This window comes from Apodemus sylvaticus, chromosome 10 (assembly GCF_947179515.1).
Source record: "Apodemus sylvaticus chromosome 10, mApoSyl1.1, whole genome shotgun sequence".
NCBI classification, from domain to species: Eukaryota; Metazoa; Chordata; class Mammalia; order Rodentia; family Muridae; genus Apodemus; species Apodemus sylvaticus.
This window is the reverse complement of record NC_067481.1, coordinates 2,598,642-2,617,640: the sequence shown is the minus strand read 5'-3', so window position 1 is coordinate 2,617,640 and position 18,999 is coordinate 2,598,642. Positions and strand designations below refer to the sequence as shown.

Below are 18,999 nucleotides of genomic sequence, written 5' to 3'. Positions count from 1 at the left end.
CACTAGCAGTTGGAAGAAGCCAACGTTAAGAACCACAAGGTCGGAGGCAGAGGCAGGTGGATTTCTGAGTTCGAGGCCAGCCTGGTCTACAGAGTGAGTTCCAGGACAGCCAGGACTACACAGAGAAACCCTGTCTCGACAAAAACCAAAAAAAAAAAAAGAACCACAAGGTCAGTGGGTAAGCACTCTTGATGCCATGCCCAAGGACCTGAGTTCAAATCTCCAACCAGAGTTTCTCTCCATGGCACACATGTAAGCTCTGCAGGGCTGTAGTCGTCTGCAAAGAAGGTTTTTTTAATGTTTTTTTTTTGTTTTGTTATATTTATTTATGTATATGAGTGCTCTGTTTTCCTATGTCTGCATGACAGAAGAAGGCATCACATCCCATTATAGCTACTCTGTAGATGCTAGGAATTGAACTCAGGATCTCTGGAAGAGCAACTAGTGCTTTTAACTGCTAAGCCATCTCTCTAGCCCTGACTTCTGCTCTTGCAGAGGACATGAGTTTGATTCTAAGCATCCATATCAGGTGGCTCACACAGGCAGCTCACAATTTCTTGTAACCTCAGCTTTGGGGATCCAACACCTCAGCCCCCCTCACACCCACACTAAGGTGCACATAACTTAGCAAACAAACTCATAAATAAAGTTAAAAATAAAGTAATATTTTAGAAGATAGACGTACACTTGTTGAAGCGATGGCAGTAGCAAGGTAAGTTGTAGTCTGGTGAGTCTTTGAGGTTTCTGATCTTTACTTTTGTAGAGTAAGAGACCCAGCTGCTCACCTTCCTCAGCTGCGTGTCTGGGTCAGACTCAGACTGATGCTGATCGTCAGATCTGCTGCCGAGGAGTGGAGAGCACGGAGAGCAAGGGCCTGTGGGGAGCACTGTGGTGGAGGACACGGTGCTGCTGGGACGTGCAGATCGCACTGGGTAGAAGAGCTCAGCAGTGCAGAGCACAGACAGCTCAGCCCACCACACTGAAGCAGTCCCCTTGTTTACCAGTCGGTGTGTGAGGCGAGGTCCCATATGCACAGCCGGGCTCCGCTGCTGAGAACTACGTGAAGACATTGCCCATGCTGTAGCTCAGGTCCCTTGGGCAGACTGTCTGTGTTCTGGGTGAAACAGAGAATATGCAGTTCTGCCATCAGAGGGTTGCTCTCTGCAGAGATGCCTTTGTCCTTCCTGGGCATGGTAAGGGCATTCACTCCAGGTGTGAGTTACTCCTGACATTTTCCTTAAGTCACAAGCTCACCTGGTGGCTTTTTAATGAACCAAAGTGGTGATGCTAGATTGACCATCAAGGGCAACGGGAGTGAAGGGAGAATGTGAGGTTTCTAGACAAATGAAGACTGTTCTTCCCCAGAGGGGCCCAGTGGGTACCAACTTGTGGAGTCTGTCTCAGAAACTTTATCCCTAGCACAGATAGAGAGGATTAGCTCCAAGGTGATGGGTCACGCAGCTTCAGGGGTCCACCAGCCTCAGGTTGACAGTGCTGGGAAACTCAGGCCCTCACTTTTGGTCTAGTCTACCTCAGCATCTGAGGGTGTCAAGGGGGAGGAGTTATGCTCTGGCCTGAGCAACATGAGCTGCGGGTCCCTGGGTGTGATCGGGAGGTTGCAGTGGAGCTGAGTGCAAAGCAGTTCCCATCACATTTCCTGGTAAGCTGGAGGCTTTGGGGCACAACAAACCTACTGGGAAATCAGCCTGGAGCTAAGAGAGATAGGAGAAGCAGAGAAGTGTGTGCAGTTGAGGTGAGAGAACATCAGCCCAAGGAGACCGGGCTGCAGCACCTCAGCAGCCTCGGGGCATAGCTGTCTGGGGCAAACAGGGGTCTTTCCAGCAGACCTTAGTTTTCTGCAGAGAGCTTTCTTTACAGAGAGTGAACCACTGCTCATATTCACAAGCCTACATTCCTTTTTGCTTCCTTTTGCCTTTGTGTCTGTAAATATTTAAGTTGTGGTGTGAAACTATCCTAAACTACATGTAAATCCTGTCTTCTCAGACCCGGGCACTGAGGTCTAGTTGTCACATTTTAATTCAAGGACTTTTCTCATTTGTAGTGACTGGAACCCACTATAGCTAAGTTAGCTTCCTGTTCACTGTAAAAATGCTTCGCCCTCATAGATTCTTATGCCCTGGATTTTGAGATTACCCCAGAGATGTGGATTCTAGTTATGTCTCCCAGCAGTCTCTTCCTGTGTGTCCTACCCTCCCCTGATTTAAACCAGCTTGCATGGGACTGACCTAGGCCCTCCATACGTGTTACCATTACATAGCTTGGTCTTCTGCTACGTATGCGGGACTCCTGATAGCAGGAGGAGGGGCTGTCTCTGACTGTTGCCTGCCTGTGGGACCCCTTCCTCCTCCTGGGCTGCTTGGTCTAGCCTCAGGAGGAAAGGATGTGCCTAGCCTCACTGCAGCTTACTGTCAGGACGGGCCTCCTTGGGAGGCCTCCCCTTTTCTGCAAAGAAATGGGAAGGAGTAGATGAGGGGAGATGCAGGGTAAGGACTAGGAGGAGAAGAGGGAGGGGAAACTGTGGTCAGGATAAATAACCAATTAATTAAAAAGAATGCTCAGCTTATCAGCTGTACCCGCCTTCCCATTGGGCAGGATCACCAGGCAGTTTCAGACTCAAGACAGGGTCTGAAGTCTAATCTTAAATACTCCAGGGAGTATAATTCACATTCAGAAAGCCTTGGACTGATTGGTGTGTAGCAGTGAGCGAGCCAACTAAGGCAGGTGCCCACTTTGGGGGACACCCTCGACAGCCACTGGCCTACTGCCTCCACAGCCCCCACTTCCTCTGCACTGTGCTCCCAGCTGTGCAGCCTTGTTCTAACCGGCTGTTTCCTGGAGTCGGCTTAGGCATTAGTGTGCTGATCTGCTGCCCAGTCAATTTCCTGCCACTGTAGACGTAATTGTCGCTTCCCCCTCTCTACAGGAGCTGGTGGTGGCTCTGAGTCACCTTGTGGTTCAATATGAGAGCAATTTCTGCACTGTGGCCCTGCAGTTCATGGAAGAGGAAAAGAACTACCCCCTGCCTTCTCCAGCAGCCACAGGTACAGCAGCTTCTGGGAGCCCGGGGCCTCCTTCCTGGCCTTCACCAGAACAACCAGTGGCCTGGGATCAGCCAGGTCTGAGCATGGCTTTCTGACGCGGTGTGAGTAGCCCCTGGGCTCCCGTTGTCTCGGCCTTTAGAAGGGTACACACAGAGGAAAAGGGCCGTGTAAACCCGCTTACTCCTCCCTTCCTTCTCACCTTTCTTGGAATTCAGATTTGGGGACATCTTGAGAGATGGCAAACCTCTACAGTGGGCCATGCTGAAAAGAACATTAGCTGTCTGCCCGGGATGAGTAATTAAATCTCATTGTTGTTGGCCTCATGTTTCCGTGAGTCAGGGTAGGAAGCGTCTCTTCTCACATTTGTCTTTTCGCTGGAGAGTACAGTCATCTTCTGTGTTCCTGTTTCATCGGCCCTCCCTCCAGACCACAGAAAAGAGACTCGTGATCGATGACAAAGCGGGTCTCCTTCCGTCTCCTGGGAAGGAGAGGAAGCCTGAGCTGGCTGGAAGTAGCCACAAGGTGGAGGGGCAGCTGCCAAAAGGCTTGGGTCCTGCCAGGCGAAGGGGGCCGGGCTCCTGGCAGGCACGGGGTGCTGAGCACCACGCTGCCGCTACCTAGGCCACCTAACACCACAACGGTTCAGGGCTACTCTTACCTTCCAGCCCATGCTGGAATCTCTGGGGATTTAGTACTCACATGTCTACAGGCAGTACCTTTGGCCAACTGAGGCCTGCACTCACACCAGGTGAACAAATGGCAGGGAGGCCCTTCTACGGTCATTCTTGTCTCAGTAACACCAACTGTCCCTGTTGCCATGGCTGCAGACTCCGGACATTCTCCCTGCTCCCATCCTGAAAACCCATTGCTAACTCTTGCCTTTCCCCCTCTTTCCTAGAGGGAGGGAGCTTGACCCCAGTGCGAGACAGCCCATGCACCCCCAGACTCCGATCCGTGAGCTCCTATGGGAACATCCGAGCCGTCACCACAGCCAGGAACCTGAACAAATCTTTGCAGAATCTGAGCTTGACGGAAGAATGTAAGATCCCAGAAACCAGTATTTGGGGTGGGAAGGGTCAGTGTGCTCTTTACTGATATTTATCAAAAATGCTACTGTGGCCAGGTGGTGGTGGCACATGCCTGTAATCCCAGCACTCTACGAGGCAGAGGCAGGCGGATTTCTGAGTTCGAGGCTAGCCTGGTCTACAGAGTGAGTTCCAGGACAGCTAGGGCTACACAGAGAAACCCTGTCTCGAAAAAAAAAAATGCTCCTGTGCCCCTTGACCCTGCCCTCCAGAATATGGGCTGATGGTTTGTGTGCCAGAGTGACAAGTGACCACTGTTCTTGAGCCAGAATCTTCCTTCCAGACACGGGTTTAGCAAAGACCTGTTTTAGCACCCAGATCAGTCAGGCCAGAGTGTGACTGGCTGTTCAGGGTCTCAGTTCCAGGGAGAGGGGGTCCACCAGTTTATGCACACCCATGCCTATTAGTATGCTTATGTGTGTACACATGTGCCCATGTGAAGAGAGGTCACGTCTCAGACAGGCCATTAACTGTAAGACCCTGATCTCCTTCCTGTCATATTCTGGCCAGCGGGCAGCTCAGTGGCCTTCTCTCCCGGGAACCTCAGCACAAGCAGTAGTGCCAGCAGCACCTTAGGAAGCCCTGAAAACGAGGAGTACATCCTGTCCTTCGAAACCATCGACAAGATGCGGCGTGTGAGCTCCTATTCAGCGCTCAACTCCCTCATAGGTGGGTCTTTGCCTCATCCTTTTTCTGATGCCTGCATGTCTTCCCTTGCCAAGGGTTTGCTCTTTCCAAAACAGTACGCTCCCTCGTGTGGTCAGAATATGAGCCAAAACTCTCTACTGGATGCAAACGGATAGGGAGCAGGTGGAGCTTTAAGTAGGAGAGCATTTGCGATGGGATGGTATCTGCAGGCTGGTTCAGGGCTGTGAGCTCGCTGGCTTTGCCAGGCAGGAAGGCTGCCAGACGAGTCCATCTGTCTTTCTTCGCATTCCTCCTATGTACTAGACCCTGGCAGTGTAGAGCAGTGGCTCTCAGCTAAGACATCCTGCCCATCTCAGCCAGGATGAAGTGGGTGCTCTGGTTTCTGGTAGGGAGAAGCCAAGGATGGTGTTCACTGTCCCAGTGCTCAGGAAAGCCCTACAGTAAGCAGTGGGAGGTCAAGAGCCTATCGCATAATGCGGAGGGTGTCAATAATCCTGCAGGGCCCTCAGTGCTCACCTGCTAACCTCCTTCCAGACTAGCAGCTTGACCCTTCCCTGCCTAGAAACTGGGGTTTAGTGGCCAGCATTGTCTGTGATTCATCCTGAGTGGTGAGCCCTGGGCTTGGCTAGCGTCACACAGGATATGAGAATTAGCTGAGTTTTCTGCTCTGCGCCTGTGCTCACCCTCAGACTCTGGAGTTGAAATGTAAGCCCCAAGTCCACCACACTTCTCATGTGGTTCATCTTGGTGAGAAGATAAAGCGGATACATCTGGCCTCCTGTAGAAGCTGCCTCAATTATAAACGTGTGTGTGTGTGTGTGTGCGCGCGCGCGCGCACACGTGTGTGTGTCTGTCTGTGTATGTATGTGTGTGTATCTGTGTATGTGTCTGGATCTCTGTGTGTGTCTGTGTTTGTGTTATCTGTGTGTGTATGTGTGTGTGTGTGTGTGTTTGTGTGTATCTTCGTATCTTGGAAATTTGGATGGGATTGCCCCTAGAGATGGCTCAGTGATTCAGAGCACTGGCTGCTCTGCAGAGGACTCGGGTTTCACTGCCATTACCCAGATGGGGGCTCCTAGATGTCTGTAACCCCAGTTACAGGGGATCTGATACTCTCTTCTGGCCATGTAGATACCAGGCACATACATGGTACACAGATACATGCAGGCATGGCACCTATACACACAAAAGAACAAACAAAATTTGAGGGATTTTGGGAAGGAGAAGAAAACAGCAGCCTTCCTCCCAGCCAGCTTTCTCCCTGTTCAGTGTGGGGTGCCCACATCCACATGGAGACCTCGGAGCTTATGTAGTCTTAAGACGATAACTCGAAGAATCCATCACTGGCAATACTTGCCTGTTTAAAGCCAATTTCTTTTTTCATTTCAACCAAGGAATAGCATTCTCTTTAGCCCCTTTCTCTGCATATTGCAGAAGAAGTTTTAAAACCATGGCAACCTGGAGCCCACACTCATACCTGTTCACACAAAAGCTGCTCCCTCTCAGATGCCCGTCCTGTGGCCCTCCAAGCTGGGCTTTATCAGAGTGCTCCCTGAGGTGACCTGCTCTCTGGCTCTGGTCATCTGACACTCAGCGCATGTGTGGCTCCTCCACATCTCCACTCTTCTTGTTCTCAGTCAGCTGTGCCCAATGACCACATGGATCCCCTTAATGACCCCTTTCCTCCCCTTCCTTCCCCTCCTCTCCCCTCCCCTCCCCTCCCCTCCCCCCCTCTTTCCCTATGGTACACATGCACCTTTGATCTATCTGTACCACGTACCTGTCTGTGGACCATGGAAGATTCTGGCATGCCAGGTGAGGCTTCACTTGGCAGATCTAGCCTGGAGGGGGCTCATGCCTTCCTTGATCTCAGCTAGACAGCTCTACAGTGTGCTCCTTGGGCTAGCCTCCAGCCCCTGTGAGACTTGATGAACCTCTAAGGCTCAGAGCAAGGTACTCATGCTAGGGCAGGGTTCCCTCTGTTTTTGACCTAACTGTACCAAGACTCATGGCTGTCATTTTTATTATCAAATTTCTCAAGAATTTTTTAAATTATCATTCCTGGTATGTGTGTGTAATGTGTTGTGGGTATCTACATGTCACAGCACACATGTGGAGGTACGAGGACACCGTTATAGAGTCAGTTCTTTCCTTCTATGTTTACATGGATTCTGGGGGTTGGACTCAGCTTAGCGGGCTTATACCAGAGTACATTCTACTGACTGAGCGACCGTGCTGGCCCTAGAGTCGTTTCCTGCTGCTGCGCACAGTGAGCAGCCGTGCTGGCCCTAGCCTTCCTCCTCGCCCCCGTGTTCCTGAGGCTCCCCCATGAGCATAGGCCAGTCCAGAGTGGAAAGAATCTGAAAAGGGTGTGGTGGCCCATGTCCAGGCTATCTGCGGATCAGCTCTGCAGCACCCTCCTTACCCTTGGCAGTAGTGCCCACTGTGCACAACGCCTGTGCTCACACAACTCTGAACCCTGTCCACAAATGCCCTGCCAAAGCTCCAACCCCAGGAGGGAAAGTGGTGCCACTGTGTACACCCTGCCTTCCTGCCTGTCGCCTCTACCCACCGAGAGAATTTCTGTCTGGAAACTCGAGAGAGAAAGAAGGGTATGGTCTCACTTCAAAGCCACTAGGAGCCTCAGAGGACAGGGACAGGGATTTTACAACTTGGCTGAGCAGTGACATTTTGTAACGTGTTGAAAATGCATCACCATGGTAACAAATCCAAGGTAGAGCTAATGCTGAAGGAGTGAAAGAAGAGTAAGAAGCACAGAGCTGCCCTCGCCCTCGCCCTCGCCCTCGCCCTCAGTGCCAGCCCAGAGCCCTGTTCTTTTGTGTGTTCCAGCAGGAGCTAAGCCTGGGAGACTGTGGTCAGGGCTGAAATCCAGGCTTGTGCCTCACTCAGGCAGGGCCAGGGTGACTCCAGGGAGAAGATATAAGCCAAGAGCCCCTGGGCCCCTGGTCAGCCGTTAGGGTGACAGACAGCCATTAGCCACCTCTGTTCTTTCCTACTTTCCTCTGTCAAGGAGTCAGGAAGCACAGTGGGCCTTCTCATCCCAAGATTCCCATGGCAGTGACCTGGCAAGGCACTGAGTGTGCACCAAGAGACAGAGGCTACACTGGTGCCTGCCTTATGGAAAGAAAGCCAGCAGGGATCTGCTGAAGAAAGTCAGTGCTGGGAAGGCAGCTCAGTGGTAGAGTGCTCGCATATCACACAGTCCCTGCTGTGGTCCCCAACACCACAGAGTGAGGTGACCAAGGCTTAGTGGATCGTACAAAGATGCTGAGGGTCAACTACAAAGACCATGTAAATGTTCCAGGGTCACTGAAGAAAGCAGTTATAGCCACACAGATAGGAGACCAGAGCAGTGGGTCAGTATGACACCCCAAAGGCTCCATCAGGCCGACAGTGTAGACTCGGAAGGGAAGGGGTCACTGGATTTACTCTGAAGCACCAGGACAGGGGCACAAGAAAGAACAAATGCAGAGGACACATACACATGCCACTGCCACCACCGCCACCACTCACCACCACGGCCACTCCCCCAGTCTTGGGACCTGTGTTTCTAAAGACTGGCAGAAGTCTTGGCCATTTCCAGATCATCAGAGGACCTGATTTCTGTCAGCTCTTGGAGCCCCAGATGAGGAGGGCTTGCAGCCTCGGGTCTACACAGTCCTTTCACAATAGAGCCTGCGAGACTGCAAGTCACCATATGCTATTCAGAAAGCTGTGGCCACTGTTCTGAAAATCAATCCTAGAACATCATGGTCTTTTATTACTTCTAGTCTAGACATGAAAATAGATCCTTGGCCCTTCTAGGGCTTAGTAAGTAGCAAGTTGCTGGCCAGGCCCAGCTCCTGCCTCTGCTTTGAGGCTGAACCCAGTGTCCTTACCTCAGTCCCCATGGGTTCTGATCCATGTGTGAGGGTGGCAGATTGTATTTTGGAGACGTTAAGACAGGGTAGTTCATTTGGCAAAGAGCCAGGAAGAATCACTCCTGGCAAACCAAGGCTGACATGAAATCAAGAGGCAATTTGTAATCACAGCGTTGCTTTCCACTAAGAAAAAAAAATCGTGCCTCCAATCACAGTGAGATGGTGGTAAAGCTTAGGGCTTGTGTTCCCTGCTACGCAGTGTCATACAGAACTCGAGATCTACAAAGTCAGCTCCGTAACTGAAACAGTCGCTTTAAACTAAACAGTAATATTTTCAAGTGTCTCCCCTTCCTCTGTGTCCTGCACATTGATGGGCCTTTCTGGCAGTGTTGGGGGGGGGGGGGGTTCCTAATTCTAAACAACTCTCCAGAGGATTCTGTATCTGTCACCCCAGCCCATGAGGCCACAGGGGCTCTGGGGCTCCAGCTGTCACTACCTACTCTGTTCAGTTTAGGAGCTCCAGCTGTGTCTGCGAGTTTGGTCAGTGAGCTAATGGAGGGAGGGCTGAGTAGAGCCCTCAGTAGTCATGCACCAGCCCCTCCTCTGTCTGCCATAGTCATGCTCGCCCGTCCCCTACCTCAGCCTGTGATGGTCTGAGTCACACAGTTCACCATAAGCATCAGAATCCCTTACAGTTTGGTGTCCAGGCAACTGAGCTGTACAGGAAGCTGCTTCCAGTGTGGTGTGTCGCTCCCCTGGATGATGCTGTGTGAGCACTTGCTGTCGCTTAGAGGGGCTGCCAGCTCATCTGAGGGGCCAGTTCCTTGTCTCTCAGGTGAAACTGAATGCAGAACATGTAGCATCTATTCCTTCTTGAATGTGTCAGTGGAGGACCTGTCTCTAGAGTACACTCTAAGCCAGCTCCTTCTCTCCTCTCAGAAAGGCACTGAGATACAGCTGCTGCGTGGCAACTCCATGCCTCAGAGCTGGAAATCTGATGTGAGGACGTTCGCCCGGAGAGATTCTGAGTTTTCTTAGACTTCAGCTGTGAATCTAACCAGTGTTTGGAACTGTAGAATTTAAGTTGAAGTGTTGGTCCTCAGCTTCTGAGCTGTGGCCACATGAGAGAGCACAGAGAGAGCAGGCTGCCCTCCCTTGATATTCCCTGCCACTGGTCAACCCAGGCTACGTTCCTCCACCACATCCAGGTTTACCACCTGGTGAGTGTGCACTGCCAACGGTGCCACCCCACGACATTGTGTCTCTGCAGTTCTTATAGAGCTGCTGTCTCAGCTGGCACGAGGCTTAGTGGTTTGGGACTCGGTGCTCTTGCAGGAGACGTACATTCCATCCCCAGCGCCCCACCCCGCCCCACCCCCTCAGTTTCTACACACACATGGTGCACATATCTGCCCTCATACACACATATCAGTTTTAAAAATATTTATTTTTTTAATTTCTGTCTTAAGACTTGGCTCAGTGATAACAGCAATGCTTTAGTCAGCTCAGAAGAGAAGCCCTGTATTCAGTAACTGAGGGGCGGACTCTTGGCCTCTGCACCCTCTGGGCAAGTGGGTACACATGGCTGCCGTGACTCAGGCTTCGCCCTACACAGCCTAGGATCAGTGGATTCACTTCCCATCTAGAAATAAGCATGCAGGTCAACAAATCACAGAGCTGTGCATCCCATGGGCACTGTACAGCTGGCTGTGGTGTTTGCTAGGGGAAGAAATATACTAGGTGGTATTCTCCAGCCAACAAAGTTATCCAAGTGCAGACCATATTGTTTAGCCATTTTCCTTTCAAAAGCCCCATTCTCAAAAGATAAGACCTGCCAGGCATGGTGGTGTATACCTTTAATCCCCAGCACATGAAGACAGAAGCAGGTGGATTTCTGAAAATTCAAAGCCAACCTAATCTATACAGTGAGTCCCAGCTAGTCTTGATATACAGTGAGACCCTGTTTCAAAGGAAAGGGGCGGAGGGGGGGGGGGAGGGCTGAAAGACAGAATGTGTGAGTGTCTATGTGTATGTGTGTTAGTGTGTGTTTGAGTGTGTGAGTGTTTGTGTATATATGTCAGTGTGTGTCAGTGATTGTGTTTGAGTGTGTGTGTGTATAGGTGTGTGTGTGTAGGTGTGTGTGTATAGGTGTGTGTGTGTAGAGGTGTGGGTGTATGGGTGTGGGTGTGTAGGGGTGTGTGTGTGTGTGTGTGTATAGGTGTGCTATGCATGTGGTGGTAAGGGAGTCAGTTCTCTCTTTCACAGTGTGGGCTCTGGGAACTGAGCTCAGGTTATGAGGCTTAATGGCAAGAGCCCTCCTTTGCTGAGCGAGCCATCACACTGAGCAGCAAACCAGGAAACTTCTTGTAACCCCAGCCCTCTAAAGTTCTCCTTCCTGACAGCATGGGGAGTTCAGAAAATAAACCACTTCAGAAGCCACCATTGCATGCACAGGGAGCTACTTGCTACTAAATGTCTCCTGTTCCTCTCTTGTAGGAGTTTCTTTTAATAGTGTTTACACTCAAATTTGGAGAGTCTTACTACATCTGGCCGCCGATCCCTATCCAGATGTTTCTGATTTAGCCATGAAAGTCCTCAACAGCATTGCTTACAAGGTATGTATATGAGAGACTGTTACTGGAGAGCTCACAGTTCTGCTTCTGTCTGTGAGCTCCAGGGGTATCCAGGCCTACACAATAGCTTACAAAATAAACAACTTTAAGCAAACGTTTTGAATTAGAGCCTTGTAATGCATCTGAACTTTACTTGCATTGTGCCTTCAGATGTAAAGGCTGCCGTCAGCTTTGATGACCTTCCTGTCTGTATGGTCTGTAGTGATTTCCCATCCTCCACTTCTGGGCTTTGTGCTTCTCTGATTTCTCTGTTGATTTTACTCCCAGGTGACTTGTTCTTTCACTCACTTCTGTTTTGAGATTTTTTTTTTATTCTCATTTCTTGTTATTTTGGGGTTTTGTTTTGTTGTTGTTGTTGTTTTCTTTTTGATTTTTTGGATTTGGTTTTTCGAGACAGGGTTTCTCTGTGTAGCCCTGGCTGTCCTGGAACTCACTCTGTAGACCAGGCTGGCCTTGAACTCAGAAATCCTCCTGCCTCTGCCTCCCAGAGTGCTGGGATTACAGGCGTGTGCCACCACCACCTGGCTAATTCTCATTTCTTAAGGTAGCAAAGCAAGGTCTTCTTTGGATATCTGCACCTCTTCCTATTCCTTTTTATGAGAATTTGACCTAATCCTAAGACTGAAGAGTGTCAAGTCATGAGACCTCCCCTGTGGCCTGGATGCTCCCTGCTCCCCTGCACTCTACCCTGCCCCACCTTTGCCCAGGGTCTTGATATCTCACCCTTAAAGCATTGGGCTCCTGCTGGGTTCCCCTCTGGGCTCTGTGGGGGGATACATCTGGAAGCCACTTGCCCCCATTAGCTGGGATAATTATTTTTTGTTTGTTTGTTTCCCATCTCTGAGAGATCTACCAGCCACTGTACATGTGGTTTCTGAAAACATTTGTTTGGTATTTTTCTATTTGTTTACTAAGACAGTTCAGCTTCCATAAGTGGCACAAACTAGAAGTCATTTCTATGAGTAAAACAGTATAAAATTTTGAGTTTGCAAGGAAAGGGCCCATTCCTGGTATTCAAAGGGTCACTTAGGTTGAAAGGGAGCAGGGTCTGCGGCTTTCTCACTCTAATCCTTGTTTATTCCTGTGAGGTACGGAGCCCTGCCCTGTGCTGTCTGGCTGAAGCAGGGGTCCTTGCAGCAGCCACAGCCGCACCTGATGGCCATCATTTGGGTCCCTTAAGCTTGGGTCTGTAAAAAATTATTTCTAGTGTAATCGTCCTAAAAGTTTATGTGGACATTAAGTTGTTTAAAGTTTGTAGGCAGTTCTGTTTCCTCACCACAGTGCCTGGCACAAAGTACTCTGAGGGCTTATTCTTTGCTCTTGGAAGCACAAGACTGCCGTTCTTAACACAGGCTGCACAGCTTAGAGCTTGCACTGAGGGCAGTCTCACCTGGTTGGCTCAGTGTCTAGAGTATATTATTGGTCATGGCAAGTCAGGACACAGCTCTCTGTATTTACCTTTCTGTGCACTGGTGTATTTGCCCTTACAGATACCGTGTGTGAATTATTTAACACTGTAATCCTGGTGCCTGGTATTGAATTCGTGACTATAAGTTCAGTGCTGCAGACACAGCCCTGGGTGTTAAAGAGTATCTTTGTAAGAGCTTCAAGTGCATAGAACAGTAGGGGTGCAGCTTTGACCTCCTCAGCCTGGGCTTTGAGGTTGTATTTCATGGATGCAGCTCTGAGCGGGGAGGCCCGTGCTCTCCACTGTAAAGTAGCATGCCTCCTGACTGCTCCCAGGCATGGCAGCGGGTCACCACCACCTGAAAAGCAGCCCGGCACTCTCAGGGCAGCACTCCACAAGGACGCCTGAAACAGCAAAGGAGCATTCCACTGCTATGTCTGGCATGCTACAGCAGCAAGTTCCACGGTGCATGTGCCAACCGCTGGAGGCACACGACAGCCAAGGTTTCAGAGACCAGCATGGGCTGCCCTTGGGAGGGGTGTGTGTGTGTGTGTGTGTGTGTGTATGTGTGTGTGTGTGTGTGTGTGTGTGTGTGTGTGTGTGTATTTAGAATAAGCACTGACAAATTCAGGAACATAAACATTATGGAAATTTTTTGTGTGTGTCATAATTTTAATTTTAAAAGATGCCTTATTTTCTCCTCTAGGAACTAAAGAGATTATATTTCACTTTATAAAGAAATGAACCTATTTTGCATTATTTAACTCTGAGGCCAAATTTTTATTCATCAGAGTCAAAACAGCCTTATTACTGTGAAATACCCGTAGCATTCTGCATCCACATATAGAAGTTGCTCCTAGCTCTGTCTCACAGCACCCACACCGCCTGACGGTAGCAGCCTGCTCTCACGCTCACTCATCTTTCTGCAAGTGAAGAGATGAGCCCCATGGGTCCTCTGTGATGCCGTCCACTCGGGCCTCTCCCCTCTCTTGTACTGAGGTTGGAGGCGGCATCTCAGCTCCAAGCGTGGGTGCTCAGATGCTGCAGTGAGAGAAATGTAAATGCATGTAAATTCACGAAGGACAGTGACAGCCTCTGGATTTCACAGAGCCACGCCCTTCCAACTGGATGTGTGCAGACCAGGCACTCTGCAGGTTAGACAGTGGTCCTTAACCAGGGTGAAGGGTCACACAGCCTTAGGAAATTAATTCAAATACTCCACTGAAGGCAAGTTCCACTGGCCTAGGGATAGCTTTCACAAAACTACAGGCCCATCCCCAGAACCACAGAAAACTAGAAGTAGTTGTGCAAACCTATAATCCCAGCACTCAGGAAATGGAAGATGAAGGGTCAGAAGTTCAAGGTCATCTTCAGATAGCTAGAGAGTTCAAGGCCAGCCTAAGTTTAAGTAAATAAATGGCTCAAATAAAACTGCAAACATTGTTCTATTAAGCATGTTATGGCTTAGCCTCTCAAGGAGGTGCAATCAGGAGACCCATGGGGAGGCCAGCCTGAAGGGTTAGTGAGACTCCTCCTCCCCGTCCCACTTCCCCTCGTCAGTGCTTGAGCACCACTTCCAAAATGGCCTGTCCTCACCACCAGTCCCTAACCAGTGAGGCTGGGTGGAGACATTCGCTGCCAGGTTCTGAGGTGCCCTCCTCTGTTTGACTCTGACTTGTACAGAAGTCTGAATGCACTTGTGACATTCTTGTTGGAAAATTGTGAGAGCACTGAGCCCAGAGCAGGACGGCTTCCAGTGTGCCCAGGCTAGGAGCTTTCCTGTCTCCACCCTGAGCTTCTAAGAGGGTCTGGCCTGAAGGTCAACCTAGCAAGTAACACTTGTCTCTGAGCGCGCCTGCCTGGCTCTGAGCTCACCTCTGTCTCCTCTGTGCTGACGGGAGTGGGTTCTCAGCCCTTCCTGGATGACGTGTTTATGTCCTAGGGAGTTTGGGCAGACTTGGGTGCCAGGTGACAGTTACAGGGCAGTCAGGTCACTTGGGAGGAATGTCCTGTCTCACAGTGTGCCATCCTCCTTGGTCTGTGTCCCAAGCCCAAACTCTAATAGATGAACATATTCTGTTAGGCTTGCTGGGCAGTTAGTCACGTCATGACAGTCTCTGAAGGAAGGACTGTCTCCCCGAGACTCCTCTGGCCTACATCCTCAGTCCTCCCAGCCACATCCATAGGGGACGCCCTGGTCACTCCTCACCTGGCCCCACACTTGCCGTTGCCAGTGCTGAGGAAACACAAGCAAACTGTGATGCTGTAGGCAGAGTGTCACTGGAACCTGCGCCCGAAGTCTCCAGCACCCTGCCCTGGTAGGCCATCTCCTACAGATTCTGAACATGACAAATTGATTGTTGTCACAGCAGCCATGGGTGGAGAACACTCGCGTTGTCTGGCAGGCTGCTGCCAAGCTGGAAACCACAGCTGCTTTGTCCATTTCTGTCCCTTGCAACACCCATTCCTATGTCCTGGGCAGGGAGAGCCCCCTGAGTTCTTCAGAAACCTACCTTCTAAAGCTTCTGTCTCCCATCACCTCCTGCTGATGCTCTAGAACTTTTGAGAAGGCAAAGTCTACACTTAAATTCTTTTCCCTTGTAGACTTGGGGAATCATGTAGCTCTCGGGCGAGGGGCAGGGGCGGGATGCCTGGAGAGTAGCCTGGAGAGGTTAAAACCTGACATTTGCGGAACAGCACACTGCTCTTGCATACAAATGCGGTGCTTCCTTTAAGGGCTGGTCCCAGGTTCATTTGCTACTTGTATCAGAATAAAGTCAAGGGTTGTCTGGGAAAGGGAAGCTGTCTGCACAAATGGTTTGTGTCTGATTGAGGCATTGTAGGAAAGGTGTTCCAGGTAGTGACTGGGTGTGATTTAGAAATGTAAGAGGTCTGAACAGTGACCCCCCCCCCCAGAACAGAGCTCTTTCAGCTAAAGGTTCCATGGGGCTCCCTTGTCCCCTGAACTCCTAGACGACACATCCTGCTGCTCCTGTGCTAATAATATAGGGGCCACAACATCACTGGGCCTTTGTGAAGCTGCTCTCCAAAGAGCAGAGCAGGTTTCAGCAACCACATGGTCTGCTGCAGTTTTGAGAGAGAGGTCAGTAGTCACCTTGGCACAGGAGTGTGACACTGCGGTCAGCACTCCTGCCAACACTAACCAAAGCACTGGCCTGCATGCCGCACCTGGAGCTGATGGGAAATTCCTTCATAAGAGCCCAGACCCTGCAAATGCTTGTGAAAGATGTGTGCAGAACATGCTGTGATCTTCCTTCCCATGGGGCTATGTTTAAAGAATTGATTGAACCTGCCTCTGAAACATGGAAATTAAAAACAGGCCAGGTCATGTCTTCCCCTAGATTATAAGTCCAGAGTGGCCACCTAAGACTCTGGTGAAGCCTGCTGCCCAGTCAGCAGGCCAGACCTGACCTCCAACCTGCCTCACCTACTCTAGCAGTTTGCCCTTTTCCCTGGTCATTGCCTGCTGGGAAATGAATGTGTGCCGCCTCCTAGTGTGTGAGCATGAGGGAAAGAGTGTGCGTGTGACAAGAGTGATGCTTTTTATCTAGTTCTGGGGGTAGAGCCCAGGATCTGTCACATGCTAATTCTGTGCTCAGTCATCAAGTCACACCCAACCAAGTGATGAGGGTTTCAAGACAGTTACACCCCTCAGGAGTGGTTTCTTCTGGGGAAAGTGAGGCTCCCATACTCTACCTCCCCTGACCCCTTGGTTTTCTCGGACCCCTTTGAGGAATACAGGACATTTGTGACTGACCAGCAGCCACAGTTCTGGGCTTTCTGGTGATATAACACTCCAGACAGACAACAGTGTTTCCTGACCCCTTAGTACACCTACCTGAGCTGCAGCTGCCTCCCAGGGACAGAGCCACTCTGGGTTCCTGAAAGGCCGTCCGTCTCATGGCCCTCAGCTGAGAGGAGGGCAGTACTGAGGACTAGCCCCAGGTAGCCATGAAGCAGGGGAGGAGCCTTGAGCTCCTCACAATTCTGCAGCTAGAGCTTCTGCAGAGATTACTCCCCAGCCTGAGCTTCACAGGCTGTGGTGAATGAAAGAGCAGCCCCCTGTCCTCTGTCACCCTTGGGAGTATCTCACTGAGGGCTTCTGACCCCTCTTGTCATTCCTCCTTTGTTCTCCTAGGCCACAGTGAACGCCCGGCCCCAGAGAATCCTCGACACATCCTCCCTTACACAGTCAGCCCCAGCCAGCCCAACCAACAAGGGCATGCACATCCACCAGGTGGGGTAAGTGGCCTGCCAAGCCCCTCCTCCTCTGTGGTGGGGTCCCAGATGCCATCTCCCTGCCAGGACCTCGCTTTCCTCTCCTTTCATTCTCTTTCCCTTCATTCTTTCTCCCTAAACACATGAAGCCGGGGGGCGGGGGGGGCGCTTTCTAGACTTTCCCTATCCTAAGAACACTTTATTTGCATATTGTATATCAGGAAAAGTTGAGTGCAGCCTGATTTCTATGACCTCTAGGATTTTTTCAGAGGCCCCAGGTTCTCTATGTAGGTGAGCAACAGGGATGTGCTAGACAGTTTCTGCTCAGGAGCAGTGTGACTGAGTACACCAGCTCTAGATTGTGTTATCTTGTCCTCTCAAATGCTTGCCAGGACATCCAGCAAGGACAGTCCTCAAGCCCTCACTTAGCTTTGGCAAGTGGCAGGCCAGGCAGTTGGACCTTCCTCATGGTGACATCTCTGAGGGAGAGAGCCTGGAACCTCATCACTGCAGAGTACTCCTCAGTAACACATGCCCTCTACCCTTCTCAACTGCAGAGGCTCCCCGCCAGCATCTAGCACCAGCAGCTGCAGCCTGACCAATGATGTGGCGAAGCAGACTGTCAGCCGTGACCTGCCCTCCAGCCGCCCGGGCACCACTGGCCCGACAGGGGCACAGTACACCCCCCACTCCCACCAGTTCCCTCGGACACGGAAGATGTTTGATAAAGGCCCTGATCAGGTACAAAGGCTCTGTTGCAAGTCCCTGTGCCCTCTAAGCACTTAGTGTCAGAACAGGATGCCGAGGACGTCGCTTTCCTGATACCCAATGTGGTGATACCTGTTTAGGGTCATTCTGCCTACCCGACCCAGTGCCAGCCACTGCCTTCCAGACCCTTGGAGACACAGTGGCACCCAGGCCCAGCAGCACTCTGTCTGCATGGCTGGTCTCCTACAGCGCCTCGTCCCCAGGTCAGCTCATCTTGGCCACTCTGTGAGGCCAGTTAGCACATGGCGTTAACTGGCTTCTTCCCCTTCCTAGCATTCTCTCTCCACTCGATGTAGCTGCTGCTCTTCAGAGTTCATTGTGAATGGCTTGTTAGGTTTTCCTACAAACATGTTTTTACTCTATATAAGCAGGCACACTCTCTGCTTTTAACTAAGCAGTCAGAACAGTTTAGGGGAGAGGACTGTGCTCTGAGAGGCTCAGAGATGGGCACATCCTATCAGCCAGTGCACAGCAGAGACAGCAGAGAGGGATGCTGGCAAGTAAAGAAGGGCCCATCTCAGAGCCGTAACACACACCTGGATCCCAGCACTCAGAATACAGAGCAGGAAGACACTGGTGTGTCTTCTGAACTACACGTGAGACAGAATCAAAAGAAAAGTAGGCACAGCTCCCTTGTAGGTTAACTGTGGAGCAGAATCACAATGTTAGTGGCTAGCAGGCCTTGTGGCCGTCGTTGATCTCCCCCACCTCCACCCCCACCCCTGCCCTGGGCAGCCCCAAGCCCCAGTGACTCTTAAGTGCCTTGACAGCCAGTAAGTTCCGAGTACAGCCAGCATCCTGGTTGACCCTGACATAGCTGGAAGCAGGGACAGAGCACTGTGGTCTAGGGGACAATGCATCAACCTTCCCCACATCAGAATTCTCAAATGGAGCCAAAGCCACTGCTTCCAGGAGAGCAGTGAGCCCCTCTCCCACTGGGACCCCTGATAGTGGGAGCCCCTCACTGCCAGCATGTAGTCCAATGAATTTCTTCAGCCCTGGACTAAGCACAGGTCCCTGGCAGAGGACACGGAAGGAGAAGACTGCTGACCCTGGTGGCCAGGGCCTGCCCGCCCCGTAGTGGAGGAGAGTAACGGACAGGCTTCTTGGCCCCTCGTTGGAGCTCTGGCTCACCTGCACTTGGCTGTGCCTTTGCTGCTGTTCCTGTAGATGGTAGAGGACAGCCTGTGCTGGTTGGCAGAGACCTCACAGGCACATGGGCTGAGCACACGCCCGTGTGGCTCCGGTAGTAGGAGTCAGCCAGGCTGGGCTGCC

At 51.1% G+C, this 18,999-nt stretch overlaps 1 protein-coding gene across 1 annotated transcript in view; it reads left to right on the top strand.

The window, feature by feature from the left end:
- Positions 1–18,999, top strand: part of Rptor (regulatory associated protein of MTOR complex 1) — a 291,246-nt gene that overhangs the window by 245,576 nt on the left and 26,671 nt on the right. Inside the window, exons 18-23 of the mRNA XM_052197679.1 lie at positions 2,945–3,062; positions 3,961–4,101; positions 4,658–4,816; positions 11,173–11,291; positions 16,877–16,980; positions 17,514–17,697. Coding sequence (XP_052053639.1) covers positions 2,945–3,062; positions 3,961–4,101; positions 4,658–4,816; positions 11,173–11,291; positions 16,877–16,980; positions 17,514–17,697 — 825 coding nt within the window. The remainder of the gene's footprint in view (positions 1–2,944; positions 3,063–3,960; positions 4,102–4,657; positions 4,817–11,172; positions 11,292–16,876; positions 16,981–17,513; positions 17,698–18,999) is intronic.